This window comes from Taudactylus pleione, unplaced genomic scaffold (assembly GCF_031769625.1).
Source record: "Taudactylus pleione unplaced genomic scaffold, aTauple2 ptg000227l, whole genome shotgun sequence".
Classification (NCBI taxonomy): Eukaryota; Metazoa; Chordata; class Amphibia; order Anura; family Myobatrachidae; genus Taudactylus; species Taudactylus pleione.
Window position 1 is genome coordinate 1075839 of NW_028284629.1, and position 17571 is coordinate 1093409.

Below are 17571 nucleotides of genomic sequence, written 5' to 3' on the forward strand. Positions count from 1 at the left end.
TGGAGGGGAGTTAGTTCTCCATCTCACAGGGATGACCGCCTTAGCAGCACTATTGAGGTACTTAAGAAGGGATTTTTTATAGACCGGTAGGGGCATGGAAACTAAGTTCAGGAGCCAATATTCAGGCCCAACTGGTACCTCTTGGCACATAATCTCCCTGCTAACCGAAGTCACCTCATCCCAAAAAGGTCTAAGATCCTGACACAACCACCAAATATGAAGAGGATTACCATATTCCCTACTACATCTCCAACAATAGGCCGACACATCCTGATACATTTTAGATAATACTGATGGACAACGATACCAGCGAGAAATCACCTTAAAATGAGTCTCAATAGTTAGTATGTTGGTAGAACTACTCCAGGATTTCTCAAAAATGGAAGTCCATTGAATATCACTAATATCCATGCCAAGATCCGTTTCCCACTTTTTAGTAAAGTTAGGCAATGAGGAAAAGCGATATTCAATCAGTATTGTGTATAAGGTGGACACCACATGGGAAGGGAGAGTTGGTGACAATACCAATTGTTCAAAAGGGAGGGGCCTACGGGATCCTGACGAATAAGGATTCTGTGTTTGTATAAAATGTTTAATCTGGAGATATCTCCAAATCTCGTTATTGGACAGAGGCCACTGGTTTTGAACATCCTGAAAAGACCTAATTCCAGAAGTATCAAATAATTGACCTATCCTGGATATCCATGCACCTGACCAGCCACGAAAAGTCTGGATCGACATCCCAGGAGGGAAAGAAGGATTTTCTAACAGTGGGGCTAGGGGAGAGGGGACCGTAGAAATACAATCTAAGCCCCGAAGTCTTTTCCAAATTCTTAATGTAGGTTCTATTGTTGGATGAGAAACATTAGGTAATCGCAACATCCAAGGTACTACCTTTAGGGGTATCTGCATAAAGGAGCCCTCGATAGTTACCCACTGCTTGGCCGAATCAACCCTGGACCATTCCAGTATTCTACTGAGTATGACCGCATCATAATAAGAATTAAAATGCGGGAGCTGGAGACCACCCACATTTCGTCGACTTAATAGAATATTATGTTTGAACCGGGGGGTTCTCCCGCCCCATACAAAGTTTTTAATCACCCGATAGAGATCCGTAAACCAACCGTGAGGGATCAGCACTGGCAAAGTTTGCAGAATATAGAGCACTCGAGGTAAGATGTTCATCTTTATTGCATTTATCCTCCCAATCCATGAGATGCCTTTACATGTCCAAGTGGTAAGCTCATGTCGGATCTTTGCAAGTAGTGGGACATAATTTAATGAATGAATCAGAGAGATCCCTGGGGAGAAGAACTCCCAAGTATTTTAAATGGGAAGGATGCCATTGAAAGGGAAAGGCCTGTTGTAAACCCGCAAGAGCCGCTGCACTAATCGTGAGATTCATTGCAATCGATTTGGAATAGTTAATTTTAAAAAAGGAAAGATCGCTAAATGTTTTGAATTCTGTCATCAAGTTAGGGAGGGAGATCATGGGGTTTGAAATAGTCACCAACAGGTCGTCAGCAAAGAGGGCTAGCTTATATTCTGATCCTCCCAGCCTCAGACCTGAAATATTTGGATTGGCTCTTATGGCTCGCGCAAGAGCCTCCATGCATAGCACGAATATCAACGGAGACAGCGGACACCCCTGCCTCGTCCCGTTAGATATTTGAACTGGGTCGGAAAAATCCCCATTAATTTTTATTCTAGCAGTAGGTCCCCTGTAAAGTGCTAAAATTCTATGTAAGGACATTGGACCAAATCCCATATGTTACAACAAACCCTGCATAAACGTCCAGCCAATGCGATCAAACGCTTTCTCCGCATCAGTGGATAGAAGCATTGAAGCCTCCGGAGACCGGGTTGCCAGGTGAATCAAGCCAAGCATTTTGGTTGTGTTGTCCCGGGCCTCACAACCCAGAACAAAACCCACCTGATCTGAAAGAATTACTGAGGGCAAGAGTAATTTTATCCTATTTGCAATCAGTTTTGCATAAAGTTTAATGTCCACATTTAAGAGGGACATGGGTCTATAGCTAGGGCAGCGTGAGGGGTCCTTCCCCTCCTTAGGGATAATGGTAATATGGGCCTCTAATGATTGCGTTGAAAAATGATGATCATCAGAAATTGTGTTAAAGGCCTGAAGCATCATAGGAGATAAGATATCTTGGAAAGCTTTATAATATGAAATCGGGAGACCATCTGGACCCGGACTTTTCCCCGATGGAGCCGTTTTAATCGCTTCTCCCAGTTCCTCTATTGAAAAAGGCCTATCCAAAGCAAGAGCATCATCTGCTGACAACGTGGGGAAATTAATGTTTAAGAGATAGGCCCGTATCTTTTCAATCCCAACTTCGCCTATAGTCTGAGTGGGACGTTTAGACAGATTGTAAAGTTCAGAATAGTATGAATGGAACGCTGCAGCAATCTCCGATGTCAACCGACAATCCCGACCCGAGTCGTCTACTATCGACTGGATATGCATGGAGGCCCTCTGTGCTCGCAAAGCTCTGGCCAACATCCTGACAGGTTTAATTCCCAATTGAAAAAAGCGGCTTCTACATTTACGGTAATCCAATTTAATTTTATCCGCCATGAGCTTGTTCAGGGACCGCCTAGCATCTGTGAGTTTTGCCAGAACATCACCCGACTGGGAAGATTTATGAACCGTCTCCAGCTCCTGAATCTGCTTCAATAAAGTCACCTTTTGAGCCTCCCTCTGCTTTTTCATGTAGGAGCCTAGCTGAATCAACTTACCTCTGATTACGCATTTATGCGCTTCCCAAAGGGAGATTTTGGATATTTTGTGAGTGTCATTAAAAGAGATATAATCGTCAATGCATTGCTTCAGCTGGCTCCTACAATAGGAGTCTTGTAGAAGAAGATCATTGAGTCTCCAAGAACGAACAGAGGGAGGTGAACGGCAAATCGATAATTTAAGGGAAACAGGTGCATGATCAGACCAAGTTATAGAGCCGATCTTCGCGTCATTGATCGTATGCAAGTGTTGGTGTTCTAAAAAAAGATAGTCTATTCGGGTGTATAAAGTATGTGGGTGCGAGTAAAAGGTATAGTCACGTTCTGTGGGGTGACGCAGCCTCCAAACATCCACTAGTTGGTGCTCGTGGAGTAAGCGTCTCACTCTACGGTGCTGTGAGTCAGGTCGGTTGGAAGACTTGGAGGACGAGTCTAATAAGGGATGAAGCATCCAATTTAGATCTCCCCCCACCATTAAGAACCCCGTTTTAAGAGTGTGAACCTGGTCTAATAGTCGGTCTAAAAAGGTAGGTTGGTGTAGGTTTGGGGTATAAATGTTAACAAACGTAAAGGCCTGAGCATGGATCATACAGTTGATCAGACCTCTACCTTCGTTAAGGACATGCAAGGGGATATCAGCTAATGGAAGATGACGAGAAAAAAGAATCGCCACCCCTAATGTTTTGCCCAAACTATTGTTACTAAAATAGGAGTGTGGGTAATCGCGATTGCTTAATTTTGGGGCTTTCCCCTCCTTAAAGTGAGTCTCCTGAATAAATGCCACATCCGCTCTGTCCGCCCAGAGCTCCCTTAGAAGTCTAGACCTTTTTTCTGGGATGTTCAGACCCTTTGCGTTTATAGAAATGAGATTTAGTTTAAGAGTCATTACAATAAACAGGGAGGAGAGCTCTCACAAATAACCCCTGCATTAAAATAAGATATAAAGACCTCAGCACACAAAACTGGTCATATTTGTTAATTCCCGGTGGAAGGGAGGGAAGGAAAAAATTAGCAAAAAAAAAAGAAAAGAAAATATAAGAAAAAATTATATCAGAAAATAAAGGAACAATAATAATATTAGAAATGAGCAAATGAAATGAGTAGAAACCAGCAAATAGAATATCGCTCCCAATAAGGAAGGAAAGAAAAAATCTTCTCCCTATTAGGAAAAACATTGGCGGTATAGGGGCACTGGGGAAAAAGTGCCAGTAGCAGTAACATATATGCAATTGGAAAACCTTGCTCAGCACATAAATATAAACATTAATAAATGTTGGAGAAAAAATAAGCATAGGTATAAAATATTACATAACCTAAACAGTCTATAACAGTTAATAATAATTATCGACTAAAGAGAAGAAAATGATCAATACGTTAGTACCCTAGCGGACCAGAGGAAAGAAGTCTCAAAAAAGGAAAAATTACTCTAAATTTATAAAATATTTAGGGCATTCACTAAAAATACCTAAGAAACACTGTAACATGAGACTTATAGTTAAGTGAACGTTACATGTTAACAAGAAATCTATATAATAGGAGGATATGATGATATATCACAGAAAACATAGACAACCATATAAGTTAAAGTAAGTAAGACAAATCAAGTGACGTCAGGGATAACTGCTGATTGTCTTCGCCTCTGTTGACGTCTGGGACCTCTCACCAAATGGAAAGCCTCATCACGAGATGAATTTCTCAAAGGTTGAGGAACTATATAGGTTTCAGACCATCCTGGGAGATCAGGAGCCGTTAAGTCCAAAACTGAACAGAATGTGACGAGATCAGATGGGTCCCGGAACACAGCAAATTTGCCATTATGTGATGATTGAAGGCCAAAGTGAAAAAGCCATTTATATTTCCTGTTGTTTGAACGTAGCACTTCAGTTAAAGGCCTTAGTAGACGCCACTGTTGAAGGGTATGCCAAGAAAGGTCCTGAAAGATCTGGACTCGGTGGCCGTTAAAATCCACTCCTTCCACAGAGCGCATTTTCCGTAGGATCTCCTCTTTCTGGGCATAATAGTGCAGCCTACAGATAACATCCCTTGGTTTATCGTTGGAATCATCTCTCGGTTTTAAAGCTCTATGTGCTCTGTCAAACGTGATACCAACATCAGGGTCGTTACCCAGAATTTCGTTAAAAATCTTGGTCAAGACATCTATTAAACCCTGTGTCGGGATATCTTCAGGGATACCACGAACCCGAAGGTTGTTTCGGCGGCCTCTATTGTCAAGGTCATCTACTTTATGTTGCAGATGAAGAAGACCTCTGGCGTGGTTGTTGACAGAGTCTCGCAAACACTGGAAATCCTCGTTCACAGCCTCCCTCCCCTCCTCCAAAGCCACCAACCTAGTTGTCAAATGAGAAATGTCAGCTTGAAGAGTTGCAACCTCTTTACGAATTGTTTCTTGGAGTTTAACTTCAAGCAATTCGAAGTCTCTTTTAGATGGAAGTTCTTGTTTGGTCGGAAGAGATTTAAGAAGTTTCATTATGGCTGAAAGGTCGTGGGATTCTGATGAGGTGACACTACTAGAATTTTCCTTGTGAGGGAGTTCCAGTGAAGGAGATGTGGCCGGGGAGGAAGGGGGTGGGTACGAAGCCTCCATATTAGCTGAGGAAGCCACGGGAGGGTTTAGGAATTTACGTAGATCAGGTTGAAGAGAGGACCTCTGAGGCTTAGGAGTGTCGACCTTTGAGGAAATCTTCTTATTCTTGCCCATGGAAAGTGGTGGCTATATAGTGGCTTTCAAAATGGAGAGATGTCTAGGCAGCTATATTGAAACATAGACTGATGATATAAGCAGCGACCGTATTGAAACATAGACTGAGGGTAGAATCAGCAGCCGTGATGTAACATAGACTGTAGGTATAATCTGCTACCGCATTGAAACATAGACTGTGGGTACAACCAGCAACCGACTTGAAACATAGACTGAAGGCATAAGCAGGAACACTGGCACCGCCACTGGTCACATTCCCCAGAAAAATTGGCCTAGGCAACCATACTCTGGAGCAACATTAGGGTGTGCCGAAGAGCCACATCTTCAAATATAAAGGCAACAGCTTCCCCGCTCTCCCAACTCTGCCAGCTGGGCAGAATTGAGTGTAGTGAGACCAACAAGCTCTCACCAGGCTGCAGTGAGCTCGCTCTTAGTAAAGAGCACCGGGAGTGGGCTAATAGGAAAATGGCCACTCAGGGAGCAGTGACCAGAGGCCTCCCCCCTCTCAGCAGAGACAGCCGACCACCCGCAGGAGAGAATGTCCAGGTCGCGACAGACAGTTGCACTTGGTTGGAAGTCCTGAGCAGCCTCCGGTTCCACTACCAGCACTGTGGAGTAGGTGAGAGAGCTGCAGAGAGGATCACTGGGCTGAGGAAGGTGCGGGAGGATGCGGGAAGACGGCCGCCTCCTGCGACCCGCGAGTGCGTCTGCGGGTATGTCTAGGGGCCCCCTGGGGGAGTGAATGGCCTCACCTTAAGCCCCAGCAGCCGGGAAGGGTCCAGTGTGTGTGAAGGGGCCGCGACTTCGTCCCACGGCGGCCGCGGCCGCTCCGCACCGTGGAGCTCCAAAATCCAGGCTGGGGACTCTGGAGGTGGTGTAGGCCCCAATCACCCCGGGACCGCAAAACTGTCTCAGGATCCCGGCAAGAGACCAGGAGGGCTGCAGGAGGTCCAACACAGCAGAGGGGACCAATAAAAGCTGCGGAATCCAGCAAAGAACAGGTATGGCAGAGGTAATGTGGAGGTGCTGCAGAGATGCACGTCTGCTCTGTTCAGCCAGCAGGCCACGCCCGCTGAACGTCTTTTTGAGTGAGTGCTTCTGCATACATAGTGCTACCTTACATTGTCACCGGCTGTAACTCAGTAACATAGCATGCAGAGATAGCCTCAGTCACACACAGAATATCAGCATGCCGCATATCATTTTAGTCAGCAGAAGCTGCTTGTGCGTCCTATTCACATTGCTGTTCAAATAAGACGCATTTGTAGGGAAATAGTTACACAAGACGCTTGCCGTTAAGAGTCATGCCACAGCATGGCGCGACTAGAAGAGCTGTTTAACATGCAAGAAGACTAAATGTATTAGGACCCATCTGTATACACAAAACAGTGAGCTACCTATCCCAAGATAAAAATCTGACATGTTCTGAAGCCCTCTGCTCATACCGAACGTGATTTTACGATAAGATGCTTGTGCAGGGGCAAACTAGGAAGTAGTGGTACATGTAGGTTAATAATACATGCTGATGGGAGGACGGAAAGGGCAAGAAGCAAGGACAAATGTTAAGTTAGGCTTCATGGGATATTAGAACTAGGGGTGAGCGGGTTCGGATTTCTGAAATCCGAACCCCCCCGATCCGAGGCAGATCCGAGTCAGGCTCGACTTTTCCCGCCTGACTCGGATCTGAAATCGAGGCAAAACGTCATCATCCCGCCTTCAGAGTCTCGCGGGTTTTGGGTCCTATATAAGGTACCCGCGTCGGCGCCACTTTCTCACTCGGCTGTGGACAGTGAAGAGGGAGGGTGGGAGTTAGGGCTGGCTGGGCTGTGTAGTGTAGTGCAGAGTAGTGTTGTGCTGTGCTGTGCTGCTGTTGTCCACTACTTCAAAGTCCATAGGGGCTGGCTGTGTTGTGCTGTGCTGCTGTTGTTAATAGGGGCTGTGTCCACTACTTCAAAGTCCATAGGGGCTGGCTGGACTGTGTTGTGCAGTCAGTTCTCCATAGGGGCTGTGTCCACTCCAAAGTCCTGTGCAGTGTCCCAGTCCTAAAGGGGTGCTGTAGTGTTGTCCAGGGGGTGCTCTGTCCATCAGGGGTGCTCCCCCCAAGTGCTAAAAAAATAATATTTTCTGTGTTTGTGAATTGTGTGCGCAGTAGCCGCACATGCATCAACAAAGTAGTGCCAAGCGTGCGCCTGTGTCATAAGTAAAGGGTCGGCTGGCTTGACCGTTAAAGGGTGCTGTAACCCCCAAAGTACACTCCAGTCCAAACCAAAAAAAAAATTATTTTCTGTGTTTGTGAATTGTGTGCGCTGTGGCTGCACGTGCATCAACAAAGGAGCAGCGCCAAGCGTGCGCCTGTGTCCCATAAGTAAAGAGCCGGCTGGCTCATTTCTTAAAGGGTGGTGTAACCCACAAAGTGCACTACTCTCCAGCAAAAATAAAAAAATATTTTCTGTGTTTGTGTGCGCTTTAGCCGAACGTATATATCAATATAACATAAATGGAGGACCAAACTTTCTCCGATAAAAATAAAATAGGGAAAGATCAAGAACCACTTCCTCCTAGTGCTGTTGCTGCTGCTGGGAGTTGTTCATCATCCCAGAGAGTAAGTAGGAACATCACTACTTTTACTAAACAATTGACCCTCCAACAGTCCCTAGCGATGAGGATGAAGTACGACAGCAGTCATCCTGAAGCAAAACGTATAACTGAGGCCTTGACTGCTATGTTGGTGTTAGACGTGCGTCCGGTATCTGCCATTAGTGCAGTGGGATTTAGACAATTGATGGAGGTAGTGTGTCCCCGGTTCAAAATCCCGTCTAGATTCCACCTGCATCCTCAAAGCAGTAGCGACAAGCGTGCGTCTGTCTGTTAAAGGGTGGTGTAACCCTCAAAGTGCGCTCCACAAACAATAAAAATATTCTTCTTTTTTTTTTCTGTCTTTGTGAAATGTGTGGGCTGTAGCCGCACCTGCATCCTTAAAGCAGCAGCGACAAGCGTGCGTCTGTCTGTTAAAGGGTGGTGACACCCTCAAAGTGTGCTACACAAACAATAAAAATATTCTTCTTTTTTCTGTCTTTGTGAATTGTGTGGGCTGTAGCCGCACTTGCATCCTCAAAGCAGCAGCGACAAGCGTGCGTCTGTCTGTTAAAGGGTGGTGACACCCTCAAAGTGTGCTACACAAACAATAAAAATATTCTTCTTTTTTCTGTCTTTGTGAATTGTGTGGGCTGTAGCCGCACTTGCATCCTCAAAGCAGCAGCGACAAGCGTGCGTCTGTCTGTTAAAGGGTGGTGTAACCCTCAAAGTGCACTTGCATCCTCAAAGCAGCAGCGACAAGCGTGCGTCTGTCTGTTAAAGGGTGGTGACACCCTCAAAGTGTGCTACACAAACAATAAAAATATTCTTCTTTTTTCTGTCTTTGTGAATTGTGTGGGCTGTAGCCGCACTTGCATCCTCAAAGCAGCAGCGACAAGCGTGCGTCTGTCTGTTAAAGGGTGGTGTAACCCTCAAAGTGCTCCAAAAAATAAAAAACTATTTTTTTAATGTGTTTGTGACTTGTGTGCGATGTAGCCGCACGTGCATCAACATAGTAGCAGCGCCAAGCGTGCGCCTGTGTCATAAGTCAAGGGCTGGTTTGGACATCTGGTCAGGACTGAAGGACGTGCCAACAATTTCTGACAAGTCTACTGTCACTGCATATGATACTGTCCTCAAAGCAGCAGCGACAAGCGTGGGTCTGTCTGTTAAAGGGTGGTGACACCCTCAAAGTGTGCTCCACAAACAATAAAAATATTGTTCTTTTTTTTCTGTCTTTGTGACTTGTGTGCGATGTAGCCGCACTTGCATCCTCAAAGCAGCAGCGACAAGCGTGCGTCTGTCTGTCTGTTAAAGGGTGGTGACACCCTCAAAGTGTGCTACACAAACAATAAAAATATTCTTCTTTTTTTTTCTGTCTTTGTGAATTGTGTGGGCTGTAGCCGCACTTGCATCCTCAAAGCAGCAGCGACAAGCATGCGTCTGTCTGTTAAAGGATTACATCGGTGACAGCATCCAAGTAGGCATGTCAGACAGTCCGTACCTGTACTGGCAGGAAAAAGAAGCAATTTGGAGGCCCCTGTACAAACTGGCTCTATTTTACCTGAGTTGCCCCCCCTCCAGTGTGTACTCCGAAAGAGTGTTTAGTGCAGCCGGGAACCTTGTCAGCGAAAGGCGTAGGAGGTTGCTTCCACAAAATGTGGAGAAGATGATGTTCATAAAATGAATTATCAACTCTTCCAGGGAGACCAGCCTCCAGAACGTACAGAGGGACCTGTGGTTGTGGATTCCAGCGGGGACGAATTAATACTCTGTGAGGATGAGGATGTACACAACACTGAAGAGGGTGAGGAATCGGTGGATGAGGAGGATGAGAACGACATCTTGCCTCCGTAGAGCCAGTTTGTGCAGGGACAGATTAATTGCCAGCTTGTTTTGTGGGGGCCCAAACGAACCAATAATTTCAGCCACAGTCGTGTGGCAGACCCTGGCGCTGAAATGTTTGGTTTGTTAAAGTGTGCATGTCCTGTTTATACAACATAAGGGTGGGTGGGAGGGCCCAAGGACAATTCCATCTTGCACCTCTTTTTTTTCTTTGCATTATGTATAGTTTGGGGCCTAGTTTTTCAAACTGCCATCTTGTCTGCCACTGCAGTGCCACACCTAGATGGACCACGTGTTTGTGCCGCCCACTCGTATCTCTTAGCATAGTCATCCAGCTACCTCGGTGCAACCTTTTGGACATAAAAACACTATTGTGAGGTGTTCAGAATAGACTGGAAATGAGTGGAAATTAAGGTTATTGAGGTTAATAATAGCATAGGAGCAGAAAAACCCACAAATTCTGTGATTTTAGCTGTTTTTATGCTTTTTTTAAAAAAAATACAGATCCAAAACACAAAACCCAGAACCCAAAACACGGAAGGGTGGTTTTGGCAAAACCAATCCAGATCCAAAACACGAAGAAAGATCCAGATCCAAAACACGAAAAGTGGCCGGTGCACACCCCTAATTAGAACTAGTCTGCCGTAATGGGATAAGATAGTTAAGCTATCATGGAGGACAAGTTAAACTGTGCGAGAACTCCAAAACTTACCAGAATTGAAGGATGCAGAATAATTGTTTGTAGTGCAATTAATTACTTAATAACACAGGAAGAAACTCTTAAAAATAGTCAGTAAAGAGAAGGCAAAGTGATGTCAGGATTACCTGGAGATGGATCCGTGTATCAGGCGAACGCTCATTGTCCAGGCTGTTTGCACGCTCGTTCTGTGGCCGTGACGCTTGCCTTTCTTTTAATGATGTACTCCTGCCGCGACGTCCTGTTTGCTTTCCTTCCAATCTATAAACACAATCAAGAGATTTCCTACTTACAATGTTCCCGTCAACAGTTACCTGCATTGTACGGCTGCTGTATAAAAGCAATGAACCAAATACGACACCTAACATAAACGTCTGTTATGAGTACTATACACCAATAATGATACATCTTGCATTTTTTTCTGACAATAAAGAGTTTTGGTTACCGAGTAGAAGGAATGATCAGGGATTCAGTCTTTGTTATCTTTCCGCTGGGTGGTAACCGCTCAATGAAAACATCCAGTGTGGAAAGTTCTAGTTCCTGTGAATCTTCCTTACTGGTGCCCTAGATTAATAATGGCGAAGTAGCATTTAATACATACTTAATACATAATACATACTTAATACATACTTAATTTCAGCGATCATCAATAATGAAACGCAACAACTCCACATAGAAAACACCCGAGGCGAGGAATTTACATACTGACTGGACAATAAATTTACCAGAGGATCTCTGGCGGACTTCAAGCCTGTACGAGACTCACATCATATCTGATGCAGGGAATTGTGGGAAAATTACAATACTGCCACCTTACATAATTTAATTTGTTTACTTGTACTTCCAATAAAAATTAAAATAAAATAAATTATAAATTACACAAAACGGTAGTTTATTTTCAACAATAAAATATAGAGAGTCATGAGGTTCATTGTATTCACCACCTTCAAATGGCAACAAAGTGGGTGTGGGGGGATTAGCATGGGAAGGATTACATCTAGGTAAATTAATTTCATATTGTATTATAAAAAACATCACTTTGTTTATGAGCCTGTATTAACTTTTAATCTGTATACCCTTGGCTTGGCTATAGAGCAGTGAGCTAGACTGTACACATGATATACTATGTGATGAGATTATAATTAGGAGATTTACTTTAAGTTGATCCCTGACTGGTGGCAGCATAACATTAAGTACGCTAGCTACCGGTAAGGAAGGGGGGCGAGGGGTGATGCGCTTCACTTCTGCAACCTATGGCAAGATCTGAATTATAAAAACAAGAGATTAGGCGCTAATGTATAAAGGGAAGATGTATGTGTATATATATATTGCACGACTGGACAATCGTTATCTTAGTGCTTTTGCCCCTTTGCCATCGCTGGCACTGGTTGCCATATACTTTTCATTATTGTTGCCGTCCAGTTGGGGAATTTATTTATTACCAGTTATATTTATATAGCGCACACATATTCTGCAGCGCTTTACAGAGAATATTTGGCCGTTCACATCAGTCCCTGCCCCAGTGGAGCTTACAATCTATATTCCCTATCACATGCTCACACACATACACACTAGGGTTAATTTGTGTTGGGAGCCAAGTACCCTACCAGTATATATTTGGAGTGCGGGAGGAAAACCACGCAAGCACAGGGAGAATATACAAACTCCGCACAGGTAGGGCAATCCTCCATACCAACTGGAATATAGAGGCTACTGACGTCCACTTCTAGCGTCAGCATCTGTGGCCCAGGCGGAGTCCTGCAGGTGGATATACGGGAGGCGTGCAACCGCAGCCGCTGCACCACTCTTTACAGCACGGGAGATATTCAGGACTGCCTATTCCCACACAGCATACTGAGTGCAGAGTGGTGACCATACAAGCTTTCATGTTTCCATCTACATTTTATTTGTGGCTTTAAACCAGGAGCGATATCTTAAGAATATATGGACTGAGTCCTTTTAAAAGCACAGTGTCATTCATAGATTAGACTTGGAGATCTCCATGGAGTTATTGTGATCATTATTGTAGTTTAATTGGTTTTATGTATTTTTATATGCAGTATTTGTTGGTACATATGTATGTGTTACATGTTCAAATATACATGTTTGCAATATGGCTAGTTATATTCTAGTCTGAATAAATATACATTGCATATAGAATATATCAATAAATATATATATATTTTTTAAGTGAACATTAGACCCCCTGAATATTCTATTTTATTTTATAATTCTAGATTAATGGTGTCTTATCAGTGCAAATGGACCTTTTTTTCTTTGAAGATCTGAATTATGAAAGGGATTGATAATCACGCAAGTTAAAATAAAAAAAGACATAAAATAATTATTTAAAACAAATGCATTACTTACTAATGAAACAGTGTCAGATATGTTATCGGGCGGGTTCTTGGGTACAGATGTTCGTCTTTCAGTAACCTCAAGCTGGATAAGAGAAATGGAAGTATGATGGAAACACCTACGCAAAGCATGTGAAAGTAATCAAATCTAGCATAAAAATAACATGCAACACTACAGGGACAATACAATTAGGTGCAAGTTGGCTTGTGTGAGCAATTCTCATGGCAAACTCACACTGCGATTGCATTTGCATCCCAATTTCAAACTCACAGTGCAGAACACCCCTTGGATCCCCCCCCCCCCCCTCCAATGACTAATTAGGCATTTAGAAGTCTTCAATTAGCATAATTGAACCAATAATTAAATGTCATTTTGGGGTGTTTAAAAAAAATGGCCTCAAAATTAATCCAAAATTAACATTTTTATTAGTTTAGGCACCCCGAATTCAAAGCTTTTTTTTTATTTTTAAATGAAAAATAATTGCTTTTTTATTACTTTTTTTTTTACACTTTATTGAAAGTGGTCTCAAATAAACATAAAATCACCTTTTTTCTACTTTTTTTTTTATAAGTTTTCGTTTAATTCATTTGAGATTAATACCCCTTTTACACCAGAGCTAAAACCTGGCTTATTGCAGGGTTAACCCGGGTAGCTCCTTGGTGTAAAAGGGTAAAGGGTTGGATTGCTGGGTCGAGTGACCCAGCAATCCAACCCATGTAAATTGCAGGGTTTAACACTGGAATAACACGTGAAACCCTGCAAGGTGAACGGCGCGCTCCGGGTCACGATGACATGGAGCGCGCCGCATGCCGGCCAATTGGTCCAGCTTCAGTGGCACTTGGAGATGACGTCATCTCCACCATAAAGCAGTGTTGGAGCATGGGCACCTGCAGATACTGCACCAAGGTGGAAATACTAAGATCGGCACTCAGCAGCAGCCACTGCATTCTACTGAGACCTATTTTATTTGCAATTACAACAGCTGCTCTAGAGAATCATAAGTGAGTGTACCATGGTTCTATTTTACTGACAAGCAACAGTAAATGTATAATACTGCTGAGGAATCAAATTCTTACTAAAGGGATAACGTACTTTATTGCCAGACTTCCACTGGTAATCAGGACTCCCCATTGTAAGTTTTGTAATATCATCCATCATTGGGTGGTTTTAGAACGCTAACCATCATAGTATACACTTGGTTTGTGCTGACTTGCATACGTATAATGGAATGAATCAATATAATTGTTTTTAAAGTGTATTATTTATATATAATGGCTTAATTATGAGATGTGCAGATTTTTTTTGTTATTTAGTAAATGTTTAAAGTATATACATGTCCAGATTGAAGTTATTATGTCACAGCAATATCATGTAATATCGCAGTGCTTCAATTTGTTTGTATTATTGGTCCTATTATAGTGAGTTTCCACAAGCTCACGTTAGGCTGCTGCTATTTATAGATAATAACGGCACAGCTGCTGCTACTGGATCTAATTTTAGATTAATTGTGATATTCCATAATTTATTAGTGCCTTAACAAACATAGTATTTTTAAATAATTTCTAATTGTGTCAAAAGGAAGAGAATGCCTGAACACAATTTACATTCATTGTAGGAAACGTAACGCACTTTTGATGGCTACTGGTTTTTAAATTAAAATTATTTCTACCCATATCGAATGGGGCAAACCAAAATACAACAGAACTAGACAGTCGTCTTTTCATTTCAGCTGCTTTTTTAATGGATTGTTTTATTGTTTTAGCTAAAACAATCATATTAAAATGAGTAAGTCAGTGCATAAAAAAAAGTCTCTGTTCCACTGTAACATAAAATGCAGTAACCTGTCACACAGCAAAGTCTCTCCAACAAGACACAACCCCCTTACCCCCACCAAAAAAACCCCAAATATTATTTGGTAGTATTACATAGATAGTTGACACCGACTTACATCAGTGTTTGCTGATTGGGAGGTGTCACGATGAGGTCTTTCAAAATGGACGGTGCTGTTCTGTATATGTGAAGAGAAATGAAAAATAGATCCTCGGTCATGCTAATATGATCTGAACATTTCTCTTCAAATAGAAGACGGAAATATAAATATATAATCATATATTTCTGATAATTGCAAGGATATTTATTCATCACAGTTATTACCTTCCAAGAATAATGAAAACAAGCTTAGTGTTAAGCTGGGTAGACACTAGACGATATATTGGATAATTTGTTGTTTTGAGACGAATCAGAACGACAAATCGTCCACATCGTCCAGTGTGTACTAGCTATTGCGCACTCCCGTGCGTCATTAGTCACATCTTCAGATCTGCCAGGTGTGATACAAAATATTAACATTTAGAATGTCGACATGAGAAATGTCAACCTAGCCAGAATGTCGACAGTTGGTATGGCGACAGTGTTTTGAGGGCATTTAACCCTAACCGCAGCCTAACCCTAACGTACTTTTGACACTGTGAATGTCGACATTCAGACCATGTTCACATTTTGGTGTTGACATTTTGACTACATACCGGCAAGTTAAAGGTAAACCGTTATTTTTTAAAAGACATCAATGTGAAGGCTGTAGGTGCATAGCTTTAATAAGAATTAAACTGTGTTGTGGTCTTTGATAAGGCAACACACGTGATATTTGCTCCTGCACTGTCTCTTCACTGTGCATACATGTTGGGCACTAGGACCCAGAGTCTGCAGGGAGGTCTGACCTTCAACCTGATGTGCTCCTGCACATGACTGCAGCCATCCTAGTACTGTGTGAAAGTGTCACAGTGGAAGACACCTTAGCTCCAGAGACACCCCGATTTATACCTGCATAAAGCCGTTCCCTGGACTGGCTGGTTAGCTGTATAGAACCCTGATTTGCTCAAGCTACGCTCCATCCACTAGTGTGTACAACAGTGAGTATGGCTGTACCCATTATCTATCAATAAACCAACACCACTGGTTAAGTAACTGGATCATAGTTTGAGTCACACGCTGGTGTGTGCCTATATAACTCTGCAGTATCAACACCTGCATAGACGACATTTCCAACAATTTGTTGGACATCCATTTAAATTTTTTTTTTGTTCTTTTCAAAGAAATTGACAAATAATTTTGACCTCAACTCCATCTTGGTAAAGCACTTCCTCCAGCATTTGAAAGCCTGCAAGGACTTCAGCCTTTACTCTCTTCTTCCAAATCTGCCGCTTAGCCAAGAAAGTATGGTATTTTTTCAGTAGCATTCATAATCAGGTTTTCACTACCATATTTTGCTTCCATTTGTTCCAGATACAAAGTTGATGACTTAATGGAAGCTGACTTTCAGGGTCCTTGGTAGACTCTTTGTTGCCAGAGCATGTTTGTGTAAAAAGCAATGAATAAAAATGACTAATGATCTTCCTTTTTCACCAAAGAAATGCATCTGTCATTGCTTTTATTGTAGGTTTATAAATTGTTGCCGTTGTCTATGAATCATTGGAATTGTTAATTGTTATATTAACAATGTTTGGATGGTGTCTGCTGCAGGCAGGAAGTTTTTACAGTTGAAAAGACGATTCCGCACAGAACCTTTTTAAATAGTCAATTAGTACATACCAACAATGTTATATCTTTCTATCATAATAGATTATAGGTAATCGCTGGTGGTACTCCCAAAGCCCAAAGTATCTCATAAAACACCAAAAAAGAAGAAAAGAAGGGCTTGTTGCTGAGGCACTCTTAAATTAGATATTCACATGAAGTATAAGTTTAAAATATAACTTTTAATAAGCACAATTAAAATTACAAAGGGACCCGTGCTACACAGAAAATAATTTTTACAAAGAAAATTTTTATTACCTTAATGATATTTTTTGTAAAAATAATTTTCTGTGTAGCACAGTGTGCCAAAAAAAATAAAGGTGTGTTCGTGTAATGAACACGCAATCTTTATTCTTGGACTTCAATTTTGAAGATATGTACATGGACTTAACCGTACTTCGCGAATAGCTTGAACGTGCTTTCCCTGCAACCAAGAATATAGGGAATAAAATCTAAAGACGAATCAGTGATGACATCCTGGACACCTTGCGTTTTCTTAGGCCATACTTTTAGCAAATGAAAAAAAAAAAAAAGACTCAATTTTTTTAGAATGCTGCAGTTTGCATTACATCATCTGTCTAGTCAACTAACTTCCAATTTACAGTGAAGAGATTTGAGCTATTTTACCATTTTAATGTGTTTTGTTTTTTTCTCCATTTTGTTCTTTGTCCTGAATCCCCAAATTGATACCAAAATTCCAGGATTTGGAAATAATTTCTAGACTGGAATCACTAATTACACACCATGCCTAATGCTGGCCATACACGGTAAGATTTTCTGTCCAACCATCCAACTAGTTGGTTGGTTGGAATGAAAATCTGGTAAGGTATGAAAGCAAATGACAATCAGCAATTTGCTCCCAAACGCAGGAAAATGGACAAAAACTGTTGTTTGAACAAATTGTTTAGAGCAAACATTTAACAAACTTGTCTGAACGACCATTTATATCTGTTTCCTGGAATTTAGGAGCAAATTGCTGATCATCATTTACTCCTATACGTCACCAGATTTTCATTCCAACCAAAGAACTAGTTGGATGGTTATA

The 17571-nt window shown here is 42.1% G+C and overlaps 1 protein-coding gene across 11 annotated transcripts in view; it reads right to left on the reverse strand.

Annotated features, from left to right (window-relative positions):
- The window catches only part of LOC148517069 (phosphofurin acidic cluster sorting protein 2-like), a 358464-nt gene that overhangs the window by 166962 nt on the left and 173931 nt on the right, over positions 1-17571 (reverse strand). For all 11 annotated transcript variants that reach the window (XM_088479161.1, XM_088479158.1, XM_088479156.1 and 8 more), the window contains exons 11-14: positions 14902-14961; positions 12966-13037; positions 11041-11159; positions 10724-10856 (exon numbers count right to left, since the gene is read on the reverse strand). In XM_088479161.1, the coding sequence (XP_088335287.1) occupies positions 10724-10856; positions 11041-11159; positions 12966-13037; positions 14902-14961 (384 nt within the window). The remainder of the gene's footprint in view (positions 1-10723; positions 10857-11040; positions 11160-12965; positions 13038-14901; positions 14962-17571) is intronic.